General features: G+C 40.5%; 1 protein-coding gene across 5 annotated transcripts in view; it reads left to right on the top strand.

Moving 5' to 3' along the window:
- Positions 1-11,755: 11,755 nt before the first annotated feature.
- Positions 11,756-27,179, top strand: part of LOC144283318 (uncharacterized) — a 36,625-nt gene continuing 21,201 nt past the window's right edge. For 2 of the 5 annotated variants that reach the window (XR_013351827.1, XR_013351826.1), the window contains exons 1-2: positions 11,756-12,729; positions 13,251-13,414. Coding sequence is in view for 2 of the 5 variants with exons in the window: in XM_077847220.1 (XP_077703346.1) it covers positions 26,993-27,001 (9 nt within the window). In the remaining 3 variants the exon portion in view is untranslated. Of the gene's footprint in view, positions 12,730-13,087; positions 13,415-26,536; positions 26,633-26,927; positions 27,002-27,179 lie in introns of those variants that run through there. The other 3 variants (XM_077847220.1, XM_077847221.1, XR_013351828.1) reach the window with 3 other exon arrangements.

The following is a 27,179-nucleotide window of genomic DNA, read 5'->3' as shown; positions in this document are numbered from 1 at the left end:
TATCCTCTTCTTCTTCTTATAAAGACACTAATCCTATCATGGGGGACCTACTGACATGACCTCATCTAAATCTACCTCCCAAAGGCCCCATCTTCAAATATTGTTACATTTAAGATTAGGGTTTTAACAAGGATTTCGGAGGGACACAAAGATGCAGGAGGAATGAGGGAGAACCTGACAAGAATCCCCCTGTAGCTCTGTGTGATTAGCGGATCTCATCCAAGAGTATAAAGTTGTGAGGGTGCCTGTCCACATGGCTGTGGCATCTTCAGTATTGCATGGTACCTGGCATTCAATGAAAACGTAGCACAAATACATTAAGGATTCACTAGAGATGGACCAAGGGACCTAGGTTCAACACAAACTGAAGGGAAACTAAGCAAAAGATAGGAATCTTTCTGGAGCAAAGGGAAACTTTCAGAGGCAGAAAACCAAATGAAGCCAAGGAACAAGTTTGGTGGAAATGTGGCCAGAAAGAAATCTCAGAGGAGGTGTCGGGGGTAGGGAAGTCGTGGTCAGAGACCAAAAGGATGACATTTAAGGTTTTAGATATGAGAAAACTTGATTCAGAAGTGGGATGGTTCCAGTTGACCATAATAGAAATGTTCCAGAAAATTGCATGAGTGTGATGCCTGCTAGCGTCAGGGAGGCAAAAGAAAGATAAAATAAGCTAGTATGATGAATTATTAACATAGATGATAAAGTTCCTAACGATGACATTAGATGTGTGAGTGGAGAGAAATTGACTAAAGCTCTGTTGAATTACAGAAGGCTGTCAAGGAAGTCGTAGATGCTGGCAAGGGACAAGAATAGAGACATGTCCAACAAGAATGGCAGGAAGCCAGTACAAATTATTGGCTTATGTACCTCTCTCTATGAAAAGTCAACATAAATCTGCCCTTGTTAGGGCACCTGTATTTCAGAAAGAGGCCCAGAGCATGAATATTTTGAATATCAGTACAAATCTCTTCTCACGGTGAGACTGCACATCTTCTGGATTACACTGATTAATCACGGTTAGTGTTTGTCTTTCCTCTAGATTTTAAACTCTGAGAGAAAAGGTGCCTTCCTTCTTACTTCTTGTGTTTGAAATACAATAGTTGCTCAATAAATACTTGTAGTTAGTTGAACAAAGAATAATACAAACAAGCATAATAATAAATGACCTTCATTGAACTCTTTCTATGCGTCGGGCACTCTTCTGTGTGTTTATGCACATTGACTCATTGGATATTAAACACAGTCCTTAGTGAATCAATGTTAATTTTGAGCATGTGTTTACTTTATTAGAGAGAATATTGGTTTGAAGAAAGATGGTGGTCACCTATAAGGAAAGCATTCCTTACACACATTTGTGCATGATATACATATCCATAAGTATTACCATGTTCTGGCTTTGCTGTACATTTATAAATCTATAAAGGGAGAAATGTAGTTTCTAAGTATATGAGAGACATCTATATATATAATTTTCTATGGGTCTCTGCAGAGAATTATGACTTGATTCTTTTTTTTTTTTACGATGTGAAAATCATTTGTGATTGCTTGCTAAAGACTAAGCTGCTATAACCATATGTTATTCTACTTATTTACTAAGGTACCCTGAGGAGTTTTGAGGAGTCTTTTCTGCTGGGGTAACAGTAGCACCGGATGGAAGAATCAAGATCCACAGCCAGGCTGAGGAAGCAGCTATGCATTATCAAGTCTATACCAGGGCACAGTTGGCCTCTGTTCACAACTTCTGTGTGGTAAGCACATGTACCCCTTATTTATTTTTGATATAACCTTGCCTTATTTGAAGAAACTTTTGATTTATTAACCCCTCAATTTTCTGTGGCAACCATGAAGAGGATATTATAAAAAAACAAATAAAAATCCCCTATATTTTATTTATTATGACCTGTGTTTATTAGTGCTCAATTCCACCAACTACGCACAGAATTAATGGTGTTGGATTGGGGCAGAGTGTTGAAAAGGAGGCTGATAAAACTTGTTTTAAGCCCCATTTATTATCTGGAGTCTTGGAGTCTTTTCTCCTTTACAAATTTGCTTTCCCCTCTAAAAGTCTCCATCCTTGAGACGTGCTTGAAATGAAAGCCAGTTCTTGCTAGACTTGCAAAATTGCAGTACAGGCAGACAGAGCCCCTGGGAGAGACCCTCTCATCCCTCAGACCCACTGGCGTTGGAAAGGGAGAGGCCTGCAAATAGTCAAGATGAAGAATCTCAATGCCTGTCAGCGTCCAGGTTGCAGGTCCTGGAGGACACCAAGGTAAATGTGATCACCCTCAGGACCCAGCAGTGCAGGGGCCCTTGGGGCGGTCAGCCTTTTCCAACAGGAGTGCACACACAGACAGTGTGCAGATTGTTCTCTGCTTCCACAGGCAGATTGCTACATCCAAATGCAGGCAGAACAGAAGTGAGAGAGACAGAGCCAGTGTTAGAAGGTGGGTGTTTTAATAAGCAAATTCCTGCTTCAATAGCAGGGAAACTCAGCATCAGAAAGATCTTCGGACCAGCCTTCTGCCCTCCCCTCTATCCGTGACCCAGGTCAACCCACTGACTCCACTGGACAAATGTATGGAAGACCTACTACGTGGCAGGCACTGGGCTTGCTGCTGGGGATGAAATCTGGGGCTGAGGGAGATGGTCATGATCTCTGATATCAGGGAGCATAATGCCTGAGGTTGGAATATACAACTGAAAATTTACAGTGCAGTATACTATTATGGGATCCCTGAACTGGACAAAGAAACCCAACTGAGCAGATAGAATCTGCCTACCTCCAGGTGTGTTTGTCTACAGGGTTCCCAAATTTCACCCCCAGCCTGCATTAGTTTCTTAGGGCGGCTGTAACACTGGCCGCCAAGCTGGGTGGCTTACAACAGACATTTACTCTTACATTTCTAGAGGCCGGAAGTCTGCAATCAAGGTTTTGGAAGGACCACATCTCCTCAGAAGTTTCTGGGAAGAATCTGTCTCTGCCTCTCCCCGCTTCTAGCGGATCCAGGTGTTTATTTACTTGTGCTGTCTTGCTCCAATCTCTGCCAAGATCTTCATGAGGCCCTCCCTATCTTCTGTGTCTATGTGTCCCCTCCTCTTCTATAAGGGACAAAAGTCATTGGATGTAGGGCCCAGGCTAATGAAGGATGACCTCATCTTAACGTAATTACATCTGTAAAGGACCAATTTCCAAATATGGTCACATTCTGAGGTCAAAAGGATCAAGATGTGTACATATCTTTGGGGGGATACAATTGAAGCCATTACCCAGTTTAAGACTTTTTCATCTGTGTGCTTTTTGACCTTTTGTCATTGATCTTTTTCTATGGGTAGCCCTTTGGGCAATTTGCCTGGCTTGATGCTTGACCCTTTTGAAATACTGGAACTTGGCTCTCAATTACCTCTGTTTCTTTGGGCTTCTGGGTGCTCTGAGTGGGAGACTTCTCTCACTCTCAATTGGTATTAGTGGTTTAGGTGATGCCAATGTCCTGGGCAGGCTACTTTAGAGCCTGGGTGGAGACCAGCCACTAGCAAAGCTTCTTAAACAAAGCAAATAAGGGAAACTAACAAGCTCATGTGGGGTTGACAAAACACAATGGAAAGTGGTCTCTGAGGAAGGGAGCCTCATTGAAAATGTCCCATTTTACCTAAAAGCCCATGACACAGAACGCCTTATGAACTTTGGACTATTTTAAAATCTGCATCATTATTTGCAGAGTTGAAGCTTTCCACTTGGTGGAAATGAAATCTAGTAACTGCAACAAAAATTTTCAAATGTTACCATGGTAATCCAAAGGAGAAAACAACAAGTTTGCCTGATGTACCAGGCTGTCTCCCGATTTTCCAGGACTAATTTCCACAAATCTTCTCAATTCCACAGCACAGGGATGTCCAAAGACTTTGAGATTTTAGCAAATGCCCAGGAGCTAACAATTCTATTTTCAGCTCCTGCCTTGGAATTGGTCCTGTGTAAGCCTAAAAGTAGAAATAAGCCTCTTTATCACTTTCTAAATAAACCCAATCACAGTGAGCATTGAACTGGAATCCATTGATTCATCGGAAGGGGCCACGTCACTGAGCATGCAGAATCACAGAATTCTCTCATTCTTTCATTGTGCTATCCTTGCCTCCTATAAAGCAGACGCATTTCCTATATCCAAAGCTACAGCCTCAATCCTAACTACATCCTTTAGGAATTCACCTATATCAAGAGGGCATTTTTCTATGTATTTTCACTATATCGACCGGTCTTTCCCGGGAGATTCCTCTTATTAGATGCTAAGAGAATAAACATTTTCTCCATCTCATTATCCTGAGATTGAAAGCCATTATGGTTTTAAGTGTTTAATTTGCAAGCTTCAATTATTTTAGTTTGCAACCTATTATTACTGTCTTCCCTCCAACAAGTGTCTTTTCTGCTAAAAGGGAATGGGGCTTTAAAGACCTTTTTGGCATTTCCTAGTATTTTGATAATTTGGGAGTTAAATATTTAGAAAACAGGATTTCACCAGTCCCCTCTTCAAATAGCACTGTAATAGGAGTGAAAAGCAAAGAGGTATTTGACTTAAGTTTCTTTTTTTTTTTAATCTGAATTTGGAAAACTGGCATCCCTCAGAGTGATGTTCATGGAAATAAACAGGGTTTGTGGTTCTGCTGCAAGCTAGGCTTTATTTCCAGAGCAGAACACAGGTCAGGTAGCTCTGTTTGAGTATCCCAAGCCTCTTGTAGTACGATGGTTCTGTTATCAGAAGAAGGGTTAGTAGGTCTTTCTATAATGAGGCCATATGGCACACAAGTTGTTCTTAATACTCAGTGCACTTTAGGATCATTGAGTGGGGGCAGCTTTAAAGATACAGTGATATCCTAGCATCACTGATGGAGATTCTGACTCCATTGGTTTGGGGTAGAATGGGTATTATTTTGAAACTCCCCAAGGGATTCTCATGGGCAGCTAAGGTTGAGAAACACTGGCATAGCATGGTCATGTGTTGCAAGCAATGGGAAGGTTTGAGGGATTTGGCAACACTACATACATTCAGCATTTTTGAACCATTAATCTGACTAAGTGTGGGGGAGATGAGAAAGGAAATAGCAGAAGAGAATATCCCTCACGTGGCTATATTTACTGGCTGTTGATTGTATGGGGGGCACCATGCTTGATGGAGGAGATGTATAGTGACCCAGACACATATCCTTCTGCCCTCACGAATCATCCATCCTACCAGTGAGACAGAGAGTAACCAGTGATTGATTAAAATTATGACATGTGTCTGAAGGAGAAATTCAGAGTGCAGTGAGAACAAATAAAAGAACTTAACTGCTTAATTGAGGTCAGGAAAGTCTACCCCTGGAGATGACTATCACAAGACTCTTAAGTGGAGACCTTGGGGTCTTGCACGAACTCTGAAGATGGAGTGGAGTTGGGGAAGAAGTGGAAGATGTATTAGTTACATCCTGACCATTCACTGAGAGAGAGACACTGTGGGCAAGGGATGTACTTCCTCTTTGGTAAAATGAGGATAATTGTATGTGCTTTCAGGGATTGCTGTGAGACTAAAGAGAATGCTTGGCACACAGTGAAACTCAAAAGTGGTAAATATCTAGGCCTTTGTTTTGTGGGCCCATTTACTAAGCACCTACCCTGCCTCTGTCACAGAAATGGTAACTGCTGACCGAATACCTATCTGGTCCCCCTCATTTAGCCCCTTGCAAAGGAGCATGGGACTGGGTCTAGTCATAAGCAGAGGGATGTGTGCCATTTCTGAGTGGTTCGGCACTTCCTCCATGGTGAACATGAGACCACTTGTTGGAGAATCCACCCAGGGCCTTGCATTCCCTATGTGGGACACAGTGTCACCCCCGCTGCCCCAAAGTCACTGCACAAATAGCTTGAACAAAAACAAAACAAAACAAAACAACAACAACAACAACAACAAACCCAAAACCAAAAAACCAAAAAACCCTTATTTGTTTAAGTCATCCTTCAGGGGTGGGTCTCTTACCTCAGCAGAACCTAGGCTATCCTTGCTAGAAAGACCCAACACCAAGAATTTTTCACACACCATTATTTAAGATAATATAATACATGGCTTGAGAAAATGGAATTTTATGCCTAGTTTAAAGGTGCTAACAGTAAAGCCTAAGAAAATAATTCTTTGCTTGCTGTTGGTCTTCCTGCAATGAGCTCAGGTCAAACCCTGGGAAGAAGGGACACATTTCATGTTGTTAAGAGCAAACCGCTTAACATTTGATGATGAATTTAGTCTTAGCCAATGTACTTTTTGGTCCTTTGATAGAGTGACTTGCAGCCTCATTGCATCCCAGGCCCCCAGCTCAACACACATCCAAACATTTAACCACAGATACAGTTTTCCCCATCTCTTCCTTAGGAATGGGTCTGATGACATCTGAGCACCGGACCACCGCATAGAGTGCTCAAGCCCTCTGCTTTTAGCCTTCTGTTCAGGGAGAGCTCTCTGCTTCACTTCTCTCTGGCTTCTTAATGGGCCATCCATGCGTCTCTTCTGTGTGCCTGTGATGGATGGCAGGGGTGGTACACGAAGGAAGCTTGTGGCTATGGTGCTCAACAGGCCATGGCTGCTTTCTTGGGAAAAATAAGGTCATAGATCTATGGTGCCAGCATGTCTCCATCCCCTCTGTCTCTGTCTTCAACCTCTGCCTTCCTCCCCTGCCCTGATGTCATCTCCCTCCCTCCTCTTTTCCCATTGGTCTGTCTGTGCTATTTGTGGTGGATACAGACATCTTCTGACCAGTATGAAGGTTCTTGTTTCTTCACTGGATGCAAAAATCTGCTACAATTGTATTTCTATCCAACTCCTTTTTACATCTCCTGAGCATTATGAAACCAGCTTCGACATAAACATATGCTCAAATGATGGTGCTTTGATGAGCTTCTGACTATACACATGTTTTTCTTCCTACCTATATAAATACTAGCATTTTCTAAGTAACTTCTATACCAAAAACCATATTATATAATATATGCCATATATCTATGCAAATGTATGCCCCCCCCCAAGGCCACTGTCTCTTAACTTGTATACAAATGATTAAACTTTTTATATTGAAATAATATCTTGTAGCCAGGTTGTAAAAGAAAATAGAGCTAGATGAGAGAGCTGGCTGGATGGTGATTTTGGCTCAGTCACCAAGTGAGATGTAGTCATCCTTTTGTCCATTCATTCAGCCGCTACTGACTGAATGCCTACCACGTGTCAGATGTGGATTTCAGTTCTGGGGATATAGCAGTAAACGGAAAATGGGAAACATCCCTGCTTCAAGGAACTGTCACTCCCCGGTGGAGACAAACTATAAACCAGTGGTTCTCAAACTCTATTGAACATCCAAATTACCTGTAGACAATTGTTAAAAACACAGATGGCTGGATCCCACACCCAAACATTCTGATTCCTTAGGTCAAGATCAGGCCCAAGAATTTGCTTTTCTAACAAGATCCTACGTTCCATGGGCCACACTTGGAAAACAAGAGGTATGAAGAAATAAAAGGGCAAGTGTGTTATATAACACCTATGATAAGCATTCTGAAGAAAAAGAGCAGAAGGGAACAGAGAGCCTGATACACTGCAGTGGGTGCTGCTGTTTAGGTGGGACCATCAGAAGAGGCCAATCACTTGGCAGAGACCCGATGGAAGTAAGAGAATGAAGCTTTGGGGTATCTCAGAAGAGCCAGGTGGCTCGCGTGTAGACCTTGGCAAGCATTCCCTGGCCTGGCTGTGGTCACCCCACCTCTGTGCTGCTAGGATGCCACATGTATACCATGGAAGGTAGGGCCTATTCTCATTCTCTTTTTATAGATGAAGGAAGTGAGCAACGGAGAGATTACATAATTTGTCTAGGATTGCAGAGATAAGAGGTAGCAAAATCAGGATTTGAACCCACTTCTCATAGAGACTAGATGGATGGATGGATGGATTGGACAGAGGGATGAATGTTAAAATTGAGCTGAGTAGAGTTGTTAGCTGGCCTTGATATTTTAAGAGGATTTGTAACCCAGTTAGAACTGAATGGCTGGATTTCTCCAGAGAGAAGGAAGGCGGCCTTCAGGTGAGGAGTCCAGGTGAGAGAAGGGATGAGGGCACCAGTTCTAGAAGGTGCAGGCAAAGCAGCTTGTGTGGGCAGGTATAGGCTTCATCTATGGAAAAGCAGGACATGCCACTGGAAACAGGAGGGCAGGAGGAAACGTATTCCGCAAACCCCTTCCTCTCAAGGGATCCTGACAAGTTGCATTTTAATCTAATTAATATATTCAGGAAGTTGGACCATGAGGAATGTGATTATTTAATTGTTTTGTTCAAAGAGTATGAAGCAGGCTATTAGTCTGGGGTCATGACTCCAAGGTTCATTTCAGGTTATTACCTAGGAGGGTTTTGGAACAAGAGTGGCTGATTGATTCTTTCCCGCTGTTACTCTCATTAATTTACAAAGATTCATTGTGTTGGTGCTAATTTGCAGAGTCTGGAATAAAATGTAAAACAGGTTCAGACTGATAAGAATTGTTTTGTATCTGCTATTCTATCTTGTTCCTTCCCTTCCATTTTCCCTTCTAAAGATTTTCAGGTACATGAATTTCCAGTCTGATTATAATTAACTCTTTTTCCACATGACAAATATTGTCTCTAATAATTAAGCAGTGAGCAGGAAGTAGCTATTTGGCATTTCATTTCCAATGCAGCAAAAACTTGGCTTCTTTTATTCTCCCGATGACCCAGAGAAAGTCATCTAACCTTTGTTGCTCAGATTCCCCTGTTGGAAGATCTGGATAATAAAATGCAGATCTGAACACCTTACCCCTCCTCCTCCATTAGCATTTTTTAAATGGCTCCCATGGCCTGCAGACAAGATATGAGCTTGATGTTGCAAACCCTTGAAGATTTGGCCTCAGCTTTGGAGTTTCATATTCTGGCACCATCCAGCAAGATTTTCTGTTCCATTATATCAAACAATGTTCTGTGTTCACTCTATTCTTTCTCTGGAAAGTCTTCCCCTAACTTCGGATATTTGCCAAACTCTCTTTCTTCCTTTAACTTGTCACCACCCTTGTGAAGCTTTTCTGGCTGCCATAGGTGGATTACTCAACAGCTTACATGCGTTCTTGTTTCTTCCATTAACACTTACCACATTTTGTTGTAATTATTTGTCTAAGTGCGTATTTTATTGTAATTATTTGCACGCATGTGTATCAGTGTCTCTGTGTGTGTATAAATACATACATACATACATACCTGAGAATGTTCTTTCATTGCATAGTAGAGAAGAATCCAGGCTATTCTTTTTCATAGGTACTCCCTGGCTGCCCCCCACTACCAGTGGACAATAGGCTGGCTAGCCAGATTCTAGCCGTCACGGGCTGCAAAGAAAATTACAGAATGAATGTGTTCTTCAGAGGGCTCAGCCTGGGTCTCATTGGTCTCAGATCACTGGCTGCACTTCAGCCCTTTACCTTTCACCTCAACAGTGTCAAAATTGAATCAAGATCTTTACATAAAATATGTGAACTTCCCTGGGTAAATAGTCCCAACACGGTGAGAAAAGCAGCCTGAACACGCTTTTTGAGTCTCTGAGATGCTTTGCTTCTGTGATCACTAACTGCTATGAATTTCTTTAGTCAAAACTGTCCAGTTCCACAACTTGCCAGCCCTAACTACTCTTGGTAGCCTCTGGCTATGACAAACTGGTTTCTGATGAACATTTTTATGGAAAGTGGCCCGTTTCTCATTGCTGCAGTCTGGCCCTGGCTCTCCCATCGCCTCTATAGGGAGGTTAGCCGAGAAGGAGGTAGGGAGGGGCGAGGGGTCAAATCTGTTACTTTTTATAGAGGTGGAGTGAAAATAATTTCCTGTGAAAGCTGGGGACATTTTTTCATTAGTTTTGCTTCCTGCTCTGGGTCTTATATGTTGGGTGAATTTTTTTTCTCCTTTTGGAACTTCTATGGGCCAACTTCCTGTGCCTGAGGGTGCTGAGAGATAGAGTTTTATGAGTTTGGCCCACCTACACAGCCGTGAGTCTGGGGATAGCAAGGAATGAACAGATGAGAGCTGCCTAAGCCATCCTTGAATATTCTGGATGTGAGTTCAAAGGAGAAGCCTCAAAGAGGTGTTTTGGGAAGCAGCCAAGTGTAGAATTTTAGGATTCAGAACGACTTGTGGGGATGGTGGTGGTGGATATGTTCCAACTTCCTACCCATTGGGTTTCAATGTTAATCTTCCAAAAAATCACTTTCATACATTAGTGTATATCTGTTGGGAGCCAACTCTGTGTTGCACACTGCTGTAGGTGCTGCGTGGATCAGGCGTGGCCAGCAACAAAAGTCAAATAGACTTAAGCAGAAATGTATTGATTCATATAACTAAAGAATCAGGGTTTCTGCTTTAGGCAAGGCTATATCTAAGTGTTCAGTATCTTTAACTGGCTTCAGGCAAGGCTGGATCTAGGTATTTAATACCTTTTCTAGCTTCAGGCAAGGCTGAATCCAGGGGTTTCATATCTTCAGGAATCCATTACTTTCCTCTGTATCTCAGGATCGAATTCTTAGGTTAACTTTATTCTCATTCAGGCTTTTCCTACTCAGTAATCAGATGGCTATAGGCAACCTCAGGCCCACATTCCTTCAGCTCCAAGCTCATTGAAACAAAGGCTTTCTCTTTCCTAGTACTTCCAGAAAAAGTCTCAGACCTGGTTCTTCTGGACACAGAATGGATCTAATGTTCCATCCTCAACTAGTTGCTTCCTATGCCTGTCCCTGGAGGAGTAAGGGGATTATATCAGCTTTACATTCGTCACCCTACCTTAATCATCTGGCCTGAGAATGGGAGAGCCAAAGAAAACCAAGTTCTCAAAAACAAAAACAAAACAAAAACCAAGTTCTATTACCAGAAAAAAAAGGGAATAATATTGTGTAAGAAACAGCATAAAAACATACATCCACTGTAATACACGAAAAAATAGGGTTAATGGTATTAATTTGCCCAAACTCATAGACCATTTAAGTTTTTCTTTAAATGACGCTCAAATGACATTGAGGCAGGTCCCTTCTTTGCCGTTCCACTGTTTCTATTCCTCCCTCAAACATTTAATACGCATTGCAGTTGTGTGACAGGCATACTTTTACAATGCCCACCCCCTAAAGATGCCCACCTCCTGGTGTTAACCTTTATGTAATGTTTCAACTATGGATTGAACCCCATGACTTGCTTCTAACCAACAGAAAGTGGCAAAGGTGATAGGAAGTCAGTTCTGTGATTTGTTTATAAAGGATAGTTACTTCATTTTGCTAGCTGATTCTTTACCTCTTATTGCCTTTGATGAAACAAGCTATTATGTTGGAGAGGCCTGTATGGCAAGGAACTGAGGGCAACCTCCAGCTAACAACCTGCAAGGCATAGAAGCCTCAATGTAATAGCTGGGAGGGAAATGAATGTTTCAAAAACTTCTGAGAGAGCTCTGGGGAACACATCCTTGATGGATTGCCCTGTGTGATGATTAACTTTGTGTCAACTTGACTGGGCCATGGGGTACTCTGCTATTAAATCAAAGATTATTGCTGTTTGAGGGTATTTGGGGATGAGACTAACATTTAAATTGGTAGGCTGAGTGAAGCAGATTACGCTTCATAATGGGGGTGAGCCTCATCCAATCAGCTGAAGGCCTGAATAGAACAAAAGGCTAACCATCCCTCAGCAAGAAAGAATTCTTTCCTGCCTGGTTGCTTACACATTGGGACAGATATTTTCTTCCTGCCTTCAGACTCAAACTGAAATGGCGCTTTCTGGATCATAAGCCTCCTGGTCTTCAGATGGGAAAAACACCATTGGCTCACCTGGTTCTTAGGCTTTTAGACTAAGACTAGAACTAACCTATTGGCTCTCCTGAATCTCTAGCTTATTGAGCCACCCTACAGGGCATGAGACATGCCTGCTTTCAAAATCACATGAGCCAATTCCTTATGATAAATCACATTTACCCTATTGATTCTATTTCTCTGGAGAAGAAGGACATATGTCCCTGAACAATATGTCCTGTGAACAGTTGCTTTCAGCAGAGATAACTTGGCCATGCATTACACAGAGAGTGATATAAGAGTGAATCAATCTGATGCCAAAGCTTGACCTGATTTCCTGGCAGCTTAGCAAGGGTTGAGAGAAGATGCCAGCATGACGGGGAGAACCACATGGAGGGGATGAAGGGATGAGAATAACAGGTGCCATCAAACACATACATACTTATGCTTATTTAGATACTTCAGTCCCTCTATGAAGAAATCACATATAGCCCTTCCTTACCCTTTGAGAAAGCACATACATCTTATAAAATACAAAACCCTGAATGATTTTTTGGTGTGAATCATTTGGACACCATACTTGTTTGTTTTTTTCAATGATGAAAGAGGAGAAGCACATCCTATTTTGCTGAATACTTGCCACAATCCCCTCCAAGAGAAACCCTTCAGAGAGGAACCCAAGAACAGGTGCACCAGGGAGGAAAGTGTGATCTCCACTCTAAATTCTTAGACATGATGCCCTTTTGCTCAGTGAGGTCAGAGATTTCTACTTAATATACTTCTGGAAGTATCACACTAGGGATAAATTCCATTCCATTTTTCATGTCACAAATATTTGACCAGAAAAGAAAAAAAAAGATTTAATCACAGAACAGCTAAAGTCAAATTCATAAATAATAATGTTTTAAAAGGTGAGTCGTTCTTATTCCACACAAATGGCAAATTCCTGCATTATTCATATTTGAGTTGGTCTTGTCTGAATTCTTAAATTTTTCTCTGGGTGGGTACTGGGGTGGTGGTGATAGTGGTATTTCTTGTTTTCAAAATCCATTTTGCTTAAAAAGCCAGTTGATTTCTCTGGGAATATGTGCAATGCAGAATTGCTGTATTTCAAAAGACCGACTCAGATAATGTCGGTTGAGTCACCCTATTTGCCTGCTAATGGTCATTAGGCATGCTGTGTAAACAAATTTGTACTTCTCACATGGAATTACTGGAAAAAGAGGAACAGGAATTCAGATTCCAGATCTGAGATGATAAACCTAAGAAAAGAAAAAAAAAACACATTGAAAATTCCTCAACTCAATAACTATAATTACTGGTCTAAATTCAACTTTTTAAATTTATAGACTCAGCGGCTTTTGTTGATTTTGGAGGGGGGAGAGCACAAATGTTTAAACCACTAGAACAACTTGCATTCTCTTCATTCCAGACGACCTCATGTTAGCGAAAGAGAATAAGAAAGCCCCGAAATGTGTGTGGAAACCTGGGGAAAGGCAGCGAAGTGAGAGACCCGTGAAGTGAGTGGCCTGCTTCCTGATGCCTGAGATCACAGAAGAACTGAAAATGTGAAACCTGGGGCAAGTAAAGGAAGACGTGAGTTTTTTGCTGAATTTTCATATTTATTAGTGCTGTGGCATGGGCCTTGGCTTCTTCATATGCTTAAAACATACAGGGGTACCTGGGTGGCTCAGTGGTTGAGCATCTGCCTTCCACTCAGATCGTGATATTGGGGTCCTGGGATCGAGTCCTGCATCAGGCTCCCCACAGGTAGCCTGCTTTCTCCATCTGCCTAGGTCTCTGCCTCTCTCTGTCTCTTGTGAATAAATAAATAAAATCTTAAAAAAAAAAGAACATATTTATATATAAAAATATATATGCTTTAAAATTTTTATATTTTATATATTATATATATATGGGAAGACTTTCCATCTGTGCCATACCAACCTCACTACACGAATATAAATAAAATAAAAATCATGAACTTGAATGTGTCTCGTAAACTTTAACTCTTAGGACATCACTGATGTTGAACATTTAAGAAAACCAATGCAGGCAGGTGTGGTGCTGGGGGTATGACGACCTGGGTAGGGCTTGGAAGCAGGGAGAAGCCAGTTATGACAGGGGAACTTGAAGATAACAGAGCACGGATGTGACTCTCACAGTCCTGCTGGGACCAGGGCTGCCAAGTCACGCTGTGGGACCAGCCAGGTGGGGACTGTGGAGAGCACATGAGCTTTTCAGAGGATGAGATAATTCCTCATTCCTAGCCTGTCACTACCATCCCAGAATCCCAACCAGAATTTTCAGCTCTTCCGGTTACTCATGAGAAGCTCTAAATATACTTTTTCATGTGATATAAACTGAATTCCCTGCAGGGAGCCTGCTTCTCCCTCTGCCTGTGTCTCTGCCTCTTTCTCTGTGTCTCTCATGAATAAATAAAAAAATCTTAAAAAAAAATTAAAAATAAAGGAGAGAGAGTTGAAAAGTACTAGTGGCTGAAAAAGAGAGATAAGAGTGGGCATGGATTACCTGTTCTGTAAAACATAGAACCACATAAATTGTAGGGATATATGTAAAGGATTCTGATGTATATAAAATTTAATAATTAATATCAATATTTATACCATATATTATATAAAAATATACCAATTTGGAATAAGTATTTTTTTATGAATCTTCATTTAAAAATGTACACAAACTCTTTATAAGTGTCTTTGGCATCAGTATCTTCATCGTCTCTAAGGATGTTTCAGAGTCATTAACACTCTCTTACAGAGCCTACCATCTTCTCTAAATTGTTTGAGATGTAGCATAAAACTTCTTGACTCTGCAAAGCATGCTGTTCTTAGATACTTTCCACTAAGGTAAAAATATCCAGCCATACAACATCCAGGGAATTGTTCATTTACTCTATAGATAATATATTTAGATCTTCGCAAGATGATAGTTTTCTGTACTTTCTTGTAAGTGATCTTTAGAAAGTGTACTGTGAAAATTAATAAGAAGAAACCTTACTAAAGTACACTTTGGATCCTAGAAGCAGAGGGTGATAGAGAGAGACTTACCACTCAATGTCAATGATAGGAAGAATTGTCAATTACAGACACCTAGTAAGAATCTCAACAGGAAAGAATCATCAATTATGGGCCCCAACAAGGAAAGCTATATATCGTATCTCCTATAAGAAATCAACTATATCTACAATTCAGCCAATGAGAAATTGTCATCACCCTGAACGCTTGCTTCTCTCCAATGGACTTTTGTTCAAACAACCCCTCCCCACTTCTTTTCCCTTCTCCATAAAATGTTCCTCTCCTTTTTTTGTTGGACATGCCTATGGTTTTTGCTGTAGCTTGTTTATCCTAGATAGTAATTCTTCACTGTTCCTGAATAAACCCATTTCTGCTGGTAAAATAATTGGCATTTTTATTTTTAAGGTAAACAGTACTTAAATCATTCAATACTTAAAATTATAAAATGTTATCACCTGGACTATTGCCTGCTTTAAAAAAAAAACTGATTAGGTGGATTCCGCCTAATGATATTTTCTAATTAGTAATATCTTGTGCAAAATGAAGTATTTGAGAAAGAATCCCATAAGATGACTTACATCTTTACAAGGGATATATACATATACTTGCGAGGGGGCAACTTTCTCCTTATATTCAGACAGATATAGTTTAGGAAACTGACATAGTGTTTTAAAATGTTAGATTGTTTCCGTGTTTGTTAATTGTTAAACACTTAGAAAATAATTCTATAAGATGAGTTCAGTTCTTCACCAGTCTCTTTAAGTGACTTTAAAATGCACCCTGTCTTTGAGGGGGTAGGGCAGGTGCCCTCTAGGCATTGTTAAGTAAAATAACTTGATTTTGGAAAAACAAATTTTGATGCTTTTAGTGTGAAAATTGGGCAGGCTGAGGATGCAATCTCTGTCTTGAGATTTTCTCCTACATAGCGTACCACACATAACTGGAGAAAAATTTTTAAAAAGCTACAGTTGCTGTGGATATGCACAGTTAGTGTTTGAAGTGAAGTCAATTTAGTCAAGTAGAGCTAATTTCCATTATTTTCTTAGGTCCTTCCAACATAGCAGGTGGCAATGTACACCCAAAACTTTCTCCCTCTAAACTGTCTTTCCCAATATATTTTTCTTTCCTTTCCTAGATATACCTTTTGCTCTATCTTAACTTAGCTTGTTTTGCATAAAAATGTACTCTTGCCTGCTTCCAGGTACTCTTCTTCCCCAGCTTTACCAAGGGACAAATGACAAAAATTGTATATATTTTAAAAAGATGTGGTATATATACACACAATGGAATATAATTCAATGATAAAAAGGAATGAAATCTTGCCATAGCAACATGGATGGACCTTAGACTGTATTATGCTAAGTGAAATAAGACAGAGAAAGACAAATACTATAGGATTTCACTTATATGTGGAAACTAAAAAAAGGGGGGGGGGAACAAATGAAAAAACAAATAGACTCACCAATACAGAGAATAAATTGGTGGTTGCCACTTTGTTGGGGAAGGAGGTGGGGGGATGGGAAAACCAGATGAAGGGGAGAAGAGGTACCAACTTCCAGCTGTAAAACAAGTAAGCCATGGGGATGTAAAACACAGCATAGGGAATGTAGTCAGTAATAGGTAATAGCTTTGTGTGGTGACAGATGGTGACCACTTACAATGGTGTGTGTTGTTGTAATGTGTATAACTGTTGAGTCACATCTGAAACTAATAGAATATTGTATGTCAAGTCTACTTTGACTAAAATTAAAAAACAGAAATGATATGAAAACAAAGCATACAATGGGAGAGTCTGATACACCTGTACAATGTGAAATAATTAGCCCAGTCAAGCTAATTAATATATCCATCACCTCACATAGTTATTTGTGTGCGTGTGTGTTGTGAGAACACTTACGATCTACTCTCTTAGTAAATTTCAAGTACATAGCACATAGTACAGTATTATTAACTACAGTCACCATGTTGCACATTAGATCTGCAGAATGTATTCATCCTGCATAAATGAAACATCTCACTTCCCTTACCACCATCCCCGCCTCAGCTTCTGGCAACCACCATTCTACTCTCTGCTTTTATGAATTTGACCTTCTTAGGTTCTACATATAAATGAGATCATGCAGTATTTGTTTTTCTGGGTCTGGCTTATTTCACTTAGCATAATGTCCTCCAGGTTGTTCCAAATGGCAGTATTTCTTTCTTTTTAAAGGCTGAATAATATATATGCATTTTTATATATCATATTTTCTTTATTCATCTGTTAACAGACACTTAGGTTGTTTCCATATTTTGGCTATTGTGAATAATGCTGCAACGAACATGGGAATGCAGATATCTCTCTGAGGCACTGATTTCATTTCCTTTGGATATACACTCAGAGGTGGGGTCGCCCTGGCTATGGCACAATGGATAGTTCCAGAGACCGCTAACCCCAGGTTGTTCTTAATGCGCTTCCTTCATCTATAATAAACACACATATATCCTTTGAATCACTCTCCATAGAGCACCGATTAGTTAAAATCTACTTGTGTCTCTATTTATACATAAGTATCTCAACACATTACATTATGCTCATAATATAGATTTAATTTATTCGTGCTCTCAGCCAGAGTTAGTTGGGGCAGTGAGCTGTGGTAAGCCACGCTGCAAATGGTATCAGCCAATGGTCCTCTACCAAATTAACATGCATCGAAGATTCTTCTGCAGTGTGCGACACTTGCGGTTCACTCTGTTGTGAGATTTCTTTTCTCCACTTACATTATATTCTGTGGAATGTTTTAAGATATGATGGCTGACAAAAATAGGTAGAAGATTGATATGTTAGATGGGCTAGATGTGATGGAGGAAACAGGGAAAAGATCAGAAGGAAGTGAAAAATCAGTGGAAGTCCTTTGCCGAGAAGACAGGCAAAGGACTAACAGCGTTATAGAAGAATTATACAACAGTTGTCTTACCAGTACTTAGTGGAAACATCAGCGAGAGGTATGCTTCAGGAGACTTCAAGGAATCAAAGGGGAGGATTTCTATTGTAGAGTACTAGGACCCCTTAACTGTCATCCTCTAGAATATACACAATCTCTCCTAGACTCTTCAAATGGGTCATATGTTCATTTGTTGAATAACTGACCTGATAATAAATTAATGACTGGACTATCAATGAATGAAAAATTAATGAGACCAGTAGGTGGTCACTAAAGATCACGACTCTACATTCAGTGTTCACTGGTTGCTGCTAGTGTGTAGGACTTTTAAGTCCTGATGTGAGGCCGTCTGATAAAATCTTTAATAAAGTAGAAGCAATATTAGATTCTACTTCATTCTCATCTGTTCATCGTGCTGAGTACAAACCCAGCTTCTTGGCTTCATTGCTTTGAAGGTCAGACCTGAAAGCATTTACTTCCATGTGTTCTTTGAACCACTAATTCTTAGGAGGCAGTTCCCAAAGGCTGGTTTCTCAATCCCTGCCATTCATCTTGTATTAGGGAGGAAGTTCGTTTTTGGTAGAGCAAAGAACAAAATCCAGGCTGATATGAAAGAGGTGGAGGAGAGATTATTCTCTAATGTAACTGGATAGCTGTAAAATTTTGCAGACGGGGTTCCACATATTGTTTGCAGGACTTATCATTCTTTATATATTGCCTTCCTATCAGATGGACTACTTCCATTTGGTGGGAAATGGTTCAACATGGTCCATGATCCAGAATGAAGACGATCTCTCCTAGAATGGGTCAGATCATTGTAGGGGGATTGACTGGTCGCCTGCCCTTCCCAGGACAAATTAGTGAGGCCAGGTAGATGTCACATCCTGATTGGTCAACCTGAATCCTGTGTGTCCATCTCTGTAGATTGGGAATAGGACAGTTAATTGTGAGCCCCTCTTGGATATCTTCAAGAAGGGAAAGATGGTTGGCCAAAGAGAAGGTGAATAATATAGAATTAGTATAGATGCCTCTCTAATTATGTACCTTCTAGGGTCCAAAAGAGGGATTAAATACGCATTTGCTCATACTCTTTGCTGTAATTTGATTCCTTTTCACCAAAATTTACTTATAAAAAAAAAGAATCTCTCAATCTTTCACTAGTCTAGTAAGATTTCTACATGAAACTTCCAGTATGGAATGAATCATTCCTTCCTCTGAAATCCTATAGTACTTATTATCTAAATCACATTTTCAATTCAAACCAATTCACCAAACATTGCTTGTATTTATATATAAGACATTCCCTAGGGAAAAACACAGATGAAAGGGTCTTTGCTGTTAAGATGTTTTAAATATAATTGGTGAGATCAACATTCACATGGCCTACTAAAGATGACACTATCTTCACAAAATAGGCTCCCAAAGACATCATGTATTTTCCCATCTTTGTCTTGTTTTTCTTCTGTCTGCAATGCCCAGTCCCTACTTTTTCTTTCAGCTAGAGCCCAGGTATTATTTTCTCTGAAAAACTAGAAAGAATTTATCTTCTGCTAATAAGCTTCCTCTGTAAAAGCACTAGACTTGCAATCGTTGGTTATTTGTATGTGTGTGTCCTTTGCCTCACTGAAGGACAAAAGGGTGTATTTAATCCTCCTTTCTCGGCATCTAGTATATCACTTGGCACAGAGTAAGCCCTCAGTAAATGGAGAATAAACATATCTCTTGGCTCTTGTGTGAGAATTTCAGGTCCTTTAGGAGCTAAGAGTATGGAAGACAGTGTGCTATAGGGGAAATCACAAAGACTTCATAATCTCAGATGCTATTGTACTCTTAACAAGAACCTTTTACAATAGTATTAGAATTCCCATTTTAGGGGCACCTGGATGGCTCAGGTGGTTAAACATCTACCTTTGGCTCAGGTCACGATCTCAGGGTCCTGGGATCAAGGCCTATGTCAGGCTCCCTGATCAGTGAGGATCCTGCTTCTCTCTCTCCTTCTGCCTGCAGCTCCCCCTGCTTGTGTTGTCAAATACATAAAATCTTAAAAAAAAATTTCTTTTAGAATTCCCATTTTAGAGACATAAAAGGTGAGGCACAGAAGTGAATTGATTTGCTCAAAGTCCTGGGGCTTATAAGTGACAGAGCTATGATTTGAACCAGGCAGTCCATCTCCAGACTGCAAGGCTCTTCACCATCTTAAACTGCCTGTCAAGGAAAAGGCTGTATTTTGAAAGTGCATACTCTATTCCTAGGGTTTGACAACTACTACTTCATTTTATGTCCCATTTTCTTCTGACCTTAGTTCCCTTCCTGCCTTAAATGAGCAGAAATTCAGAAGCCAGTGCTAATGGAAGTGCTGACATCTTGCAAAGATCATATTCTTCCTCAAGAAAGAAAGAAAAAAAAAAAAAAGAAAGAAAGATGAAGAAAGGCCGTGGTTGGAAAGCTTGTCGGTAACTTTTCTTAAACACTAGAATCTAATTCTCTTGGTATACTTTACCTCATTCTGGAGATACCATTTCCATTTGACCACATGTGAATTTCACTAGGATACCAACATTCAAATGAGAGCATAGCCCAGAGACATTCACTTACACAGAAAATAGGCAGAAATCAGCAAATGCCAAGTGATGTAGTCAGAGGTCTCTGGCACTGACCCCCATGGAGCTTTCATCTGCTGGAAGCATGTCACTCATCATGGCATTTTGTGGGGAACCACAGCTAAAAGGCCCAGGCACATTCCCATAAAATGGTTATCAGATGTGAGTCTGCAATTTCTCAAAGAGCACCCTGTGGTTTCAAATTAGCAGTTCACCACAGAGCTAGAGACAACTCCAGGGGCCTCCTTCTCCAGTTCTCTTCAGAAAAGGGAAATTAGTCAAACCCAACTGTGGAGATAAGTAGTTTATTCCCTGTGATCATCAGCTACGTTGACTTACCAGAAGTACTGAGCTGGAAATGAAGATAACACAACTTTGTACACGAGGGGACCATACAGTTATGGGACAGTCTTTAGCTCCCAGTGACATTTGTGATCTTAAAAAAAAAAAAAAAATCATGGCGCAGGAAGATGCTTAGGAGACTAACAGCCATACTTTGCCCTCATTTACAAATGAGGATATGTAGACTAAGCAAGGTGACATGGTTTTCCTAAGATGTCAAATACCCTGTGAAGAAGCCAAGTATCAAACATGGCCCTCCTAATCTTAATCCATTGTTTCTTCTACAAATAATAGATGTTTGGAGCCTTAAAACCACTTTTCCCCTAAGCTACATGAACCAGGAGAACAGTAAGAATGTTCTTTATCCTCTCAGAGCTTTGGTTACTTAATTAAATAATGTATGTGATAGGATGTATACTGAGTGGCTGGTGGGTAGAGGGGCTGCGATTTAAACAGAAGCATTAGGGAAATCCTCCCAGAGATTGACATTTAAAAGAGAACATGTGGAGTCATCAACATGGATCACAGGAAGAAGACAATCTCAGGAAGAGAAAACAACAGAATGAAATGCCCTATAAAGAGAGGAGGAAGATTCTGGACATATTTTAGAAGAAATTAGATGTCAATGAGATCTCAATGGATGAGGCCAGAAAGAGTGATACGGAATGAGATCAGAGAGAGGGGAGTAGATTGATTCTTACTCTGCATAAGGTAGATTATGACCTGATTTAGAATTTGACAGGACAGGTGTTTGGGAAACAGTGGGTTTGAGAAAAAACTTGAACTGGAAACTAAATATAAATAAATAAAAACTCTGAATAAATTTTGCTGGGAAAGAAAGAAGAGAAATGGGGTGGCAGATGAAGGCTGAAGTGGGGTCCAGAGAGGAATTTCTCATTCACACCTAAGACATTTATATTGTTAAATCTCCTCCAAGATGAGGACTTTGAAGCTTTGGAAACAATTAAACAAAAACAAAACAAAACAAACATGCTCCAAATCATAGAGCCATGAGGCAATGCTATCTGTATTTGATGAGGTCGGCCTACGTCCCCACACATTTGTAATACTGGGACCGTGATTAAACAATAAGCTCCTGAAGTTCCCAAACCCTTGAATGTACATTGTGATGATGCAGACCTTAGAGAACTGAGAACCAAATGCTTACTACGAACTCCATAAGGACGTGCACCAGAATCCTTCCAAAGGCAGTAATTTGAGAGAAGTAGTGCACCTAGCTAAACACATGGGTTTTATGAAAGTTCTTGATGAATATTTTGGAATAAATATTAACTCAGAGGCAATGCCTGTGACAATGTTTTGTAAGCTGTGACGTACAATTTTTGCTGCGTTCATTTTTAGTTTTGTAACTCCCTCTTTGACCTCCTGCTAGAAAATGAACATAGAGAGAAAACACTTTCCTAAGCTTACTCTTCTCCAGGATCTCAGGCAGAGTCACCACTTTCAGGATAGATGTTTAACTCGTAAACAATAATGTCAAGAGTTCATAAATGGGAGGATGTTACAGTGGGCACATTTTCCACGTACTTCAAAAGGAAGTGTAGTGAAATTGCCGTTGGCCTATTGAAATTGCTGTTTTCCGCTTAGAGAATTAAGTTCATGCTACAGCTCCTGGATGAATGCTAGTGCATTCTTCTAACCAAAGGAACTTTGCATTAGAGTCGGCAGCTGTTTGCACCTCTCCAGCTGCACCTCCTCAACAAACTCAGTTGATATTCATGTAGAATACAAGCTCTGATTTGGGGATAATTGCTAGATTAGCTAATGACAGAGGTCCCTCCTTCCTGCTTCTATTACCCCTTGAATAGCTATTCTGATTGTTAAATCCATTTTTATTCCAAACAGAAGAACAAATTCTAGCAATTAGTGAACATTTTACAGTTCTTGACCTGTTTATAAGAGAATGTTTCTGTTGTACATATTATATGAAAAGCCAATAAGTAGAGCATGCTTCATTAATTGCAGCTGCTTTTATGGGTGCCAAAAATTTTTTTAAAATACCACATGCACTAACATAAAATGCAGTAGCACAGAAGACAAAATAAAAAAATTAAAAAAAAGTTTATTATTTACAGCCAGAGTTGAATAACTAATGAAAATTCTAAAATTTGGCAAAATACTTTTGAAGAAAAAAATATTTAACCTCAGCCATTGCTTAAAGAGACAATAGAGTTTTGCAACTATTGCCACATTATATCAAGTCAATCATTTAATTATGCCTTTGGAAATGTTATATTGTTAAGTAAAATGCCAAGGTATCATTCATTCCACTAGTTACACATGTTAGTACAGGTATGGAGATGATTTACAGACTACAGAATTCCTTTATTTTAAGTAAATAGTTCAATGATTTTGAGCAAATACAGCTCTACAGTCATCACCCATATCTGGTTTTAGAACATTTTCATCAACCTCATTTCCCTTTGCAGTAAATCTCTACTCTCACCCTTAGTCCCAAGTAATCACCAATAGATTGTCTCTATATCTGCCTTTTCTAGAAATTCAATATGCAGTCTTTTATGTCTGGATTCTTTCACCTAGAAAGAACGTCTGTGAGGTTCATCCATATAATGACATGTATCAGGACTTTAATCCTTTTTATTGTCAAATAAGTATCCTATTGTATGGATATGCATTTTTAAAAGTAATCTCTATACCCAACATGGGGCTTGAACTCATGATCCTCTGAGATCAAGAGTGGCATGCTCTACCTTCTGAGCCAGCCAGATAGCTCTGGATATGCATTTTTAAAACTTATTCACCAATTTAGTAGGCATCTGGATTTTTTTCACTTTTTGCCTACTGAAGAGTGCTGCTATGAATAGTGTGACTTACTCTGGCCAAATGTAGGTCCCCATAAATGTAGGTGATCAGAAGGACTTCCTGCTCTTGATTTTGTGCTTATCCCCATGACTTGCTTTGGCCAATGGGATATTCACAAATGAGATGTAAACAGAAATGTACTTGCGTGGTTAGGTTTCTCTCTTGTACCTCCTTCATCACCATGAAGAGAGTTTTCCAGATAGCTGGTACCTCTTTAGCCGGGGCCCAAGCATGCAAAAATGTGGGAAAGCCCTAAGTTCAAACCACAGTGGACAGTCAAGCCCAGACTCACCAACATCCTTGTTTCGTACTATTGTCATTCTTCTAGCCACTGGGACATGCTTTCAGCCACTCAAACTCACCATATAGGTTCTCCTTCTACCTGGAAGATTGTCTCCCCACCCCACTATTGCCTAACTAATCTCTGCCAAACCTTCATATTTCAGTTTAAATATCTTTGTCTCAGAGAAGCTATACACACTTTTGCTCAGAAACAAACTGTCCCAAAACCTAGTGCTTAAAACAATTACTTTATTCTCAGGAAACTGGGTCAATAATATGGGCTAGGCAGTTTTTTTGGCTTGGCCCTAGGATCACTGGATGATCAACTGGAGATTGATAGTTCAAGATTCAGTGATCTGGGGTATGTATCAACTGGACCATACATAGTTCTCCAACAGGCTAGCTTGGGTTTCTTCACATGCTTAGAGTCCCCAGCGGCAAGATAGAGCAAATCTCAATGTATAAGGTGATTGCCTGCATCTTATCTTCCCATGTTTCATTAGTGAAAACAAGTCAAATGGTCAGTTCAGTGTGGGAAGGGGACCACCCAAGGGCATGCATACCAAGAGTCGTAGTGAACAAGGGGTTTACCACAGTTTCCCCTCTGGCCCCAATGACTCATGCCCCTCTAACCTGCAGAAATATTAACCTCCTCAGAAGAGTCCCAACAGATCATTCAATCATGGCATTAGTTTCAAAGTTCCTATCTTATAATCTGTGTTAGATCCCAATACAGGTGAAGCTCCATGAGTGGAGCTCCCTAACTGTGATTCTCACTGATACAAAGACATACTAACTAAAAGGGCAAGTTGTTCTACCCCCAAATACCTATCATACAGTGGTGATATAGGAAGAAAAAAACGGTAATAGATGCTTCCATTCAAAAAAGGGAAGGGATGAGGAGCAAAAGAATTGGCACTGGTTTGCAGAAATCATAATGGTGGCACCTGGGTGGCTCAGTCAGTTAAGCATCTGCCTTTGGCTCAGGTCATGATCCCAGGGTCCTGGGCTTGAGCCTTGTGGCTGTCTCCCTGCTTGGTGAGGAGTCCGCTTCTCCCTCTCCTACTACTCCTCCCCCCGTTTGTGCTCTCTCAAAGAAATACAATATTTTAAAAAATCATAACATATAACCAAGTATAAGTCATCAGGCCCTGTTCTGGTTATGCTCACTGAGGTTGGCTCCTTAGACTGGTATCCCCCCATGTTCTTTTTCCACACTCAATATTCTGATCTCTAACCTCAGAGAATGCCTCTTGCCTTTAAAAAAAAAAAAAAAAAAGGGATCCCTGGGTGGTGCAGCGGTTTAGCGCCTGCCTTTGGCCCAGGGCGCGATCCTGGAGACCCCGGATCAAGTCCCACGTCGGGCTCCCGGTGCATGGAGCCTGCTTCTCCCTCTGCCTGTGTCTCTACCTCTCTCTCTGTGTGTGTGTGACTATCATAAATAAAAAATTAAAAAAAAAAATCATACTTGAGAGGTTTTCTCAAACTCCTTCTTATTCAAAGGAAAATAGGGGTTCAGAAGAACCTCCTCATTTCCTTTAATCTTAGATTGTATAACTCCCTTAAAGCCTTTTTGGGCTTGTTATGTATCACATTACATTCAGTTTCTTGGTCAAAATCCACATTCATAATTCCTTTTTGAGATCGGCTTCTCACACCAGAATTTCTAGGGCTATTTTATAATAATAAAATAATAATATATTATTATATTAATAATTCTGAAAAACAGCTTTGTCTAGCTGAGAGGGTCTATTAAGTATCACTTTCAGTCTTTTTGAGATATTAAGGAAAAAATTGTATAGCCACACCCTTGATTTGATCTTTAATCTGAGGCTGTTTCTTACTTAAAAAAGAAAAAAAAAAAAAAAAAAGGTGTACGGGGCACCTGGGTGGCTTCATCAGTTAAGTGTCCCACTCTTGATCTTGGTTCGGGTCATGATCCCAGGGTTCTGGGATGGAGCCCTGCATCAGGCTCCCCGCTCAGCAGGGGGTCTGCTGGTCTCCTTCTCCCTCAGCCCCTCCCCCCTGCTCACTCCCTCTCTCTCAAATCAATCTTAAAAAAAAAAGAAAAAAAAAAAAAGGTGTGTGAAATAGTTTTATTTTCCAACTTGGAAAGTCTTGGTTACATTCCAGTCCCTCAAAATCCCGGTTTACGAAGAGCGTAGTTCTTTCCCTCTCCTCTCCCTTCCTGGACCTCACCAGCAGCGACAAGAAGCAGCCAATCAACACTTCCTCATTCTTTCTGGTCATCTCCATAGCCAGATCTGTGAATTCATTAGGAATAGTTTTCTCTTGACTCGGAGGACAGTTTGGCACTGCTGCACATCAACGGTTTTCCACCTTCCAAAAGCACTTTTCTGAGCACTCCTCCAGACTCTACAAAAATTTTTCAACATTTTACAAGACTTTGATAACAACTTTCTCACCTGTTCCCCAGTTTGTATGCCCATAACCCATGTGCTGGCTCTTTGCATGGAGAACCGCCCGCTTCTGGGGAGCTCTTTCTCAATCAGCCTTTGCCACAGAACAAAACACCCTAAAAACTTGTAGACTTAAAAAAGAAATTTCAGTTTGCTCAGGATTCTTTTGATCAGCAGTTTGAGTAGGTCTTCTGCTGGTGTCACCTGGGTCACTTGTGCAGCTGCAGTCCCTGGCACCTCGATTGTGACTGCATAGTCTACGATGTTCTTTCTCCTACATCTGGGCACAGGTGCCGGGTGAGCCACATATCTCCCTCAGATCAGCCTGGGCTGCTTCACGTGGTGGCAGAATTCCTGGCATGGAGAGAGGGTGAGCTCTAGGGCACGAGTGCTTTCCACACATCTATGCACTTTGGGTTTGCTTGTAGGTCATTGGCCAAGGTTAATCACATGCTCAAGCACAGAGTCAATGTCAAAAGGGGACTCACAAGGGTACTGCTCATAGAGCACACCAGAGTTCACTGGTGCCCATTCCTTGATCCACCAGGAAGCATTTCTTGACAGCCTGAGACTACATTATAATGCCTTGCTTTGTGCTCTTACCACACTACACTTCCCTAAAACGATTAATTGTATAACTTGATATTTAACTTCTGACTCCCTAGGTGAATGTGTGCTCCTGGGGACAAAGAGGATACCTTGTTCTCTGCTCTGTGTTTAGCAAAAAAGAATGTGCTTGGTAAGCATTTAAGTGTTGGGTGAATGAGTGATAGAATAAAAATAATCCTAACGGAAGCTCTACAGATGTTACAGTTTTTCTTTTAGCAGCTCACTTATCTGAACTTGGCTGCACGTTTATTTATTACCTGCATCCCCTTCTAGGGTAGAAGTTCCAGAGTATCAGGAACCTCACCCAT

The sequence above is a fragment of the Canis aureus genome, chromosome 14 (genome assembly GCF_053574225.1).
Source record: "Canis aureus isolate CA01 chromosome 14, VMU_Caureus_v.1.0, whole genome shotgun sequence".
In the NCBI taxonomy this organism is placed as follows: Eukaryota; Metazoa; Chordata; class Mammalia; order Carnivora; family Canidae; genus Canis; species Canis aureus.
Note: the sequence above shows the minus strand (reverse complement) of the source record. Positions and strands in the feature narration are given on the sequence as shown.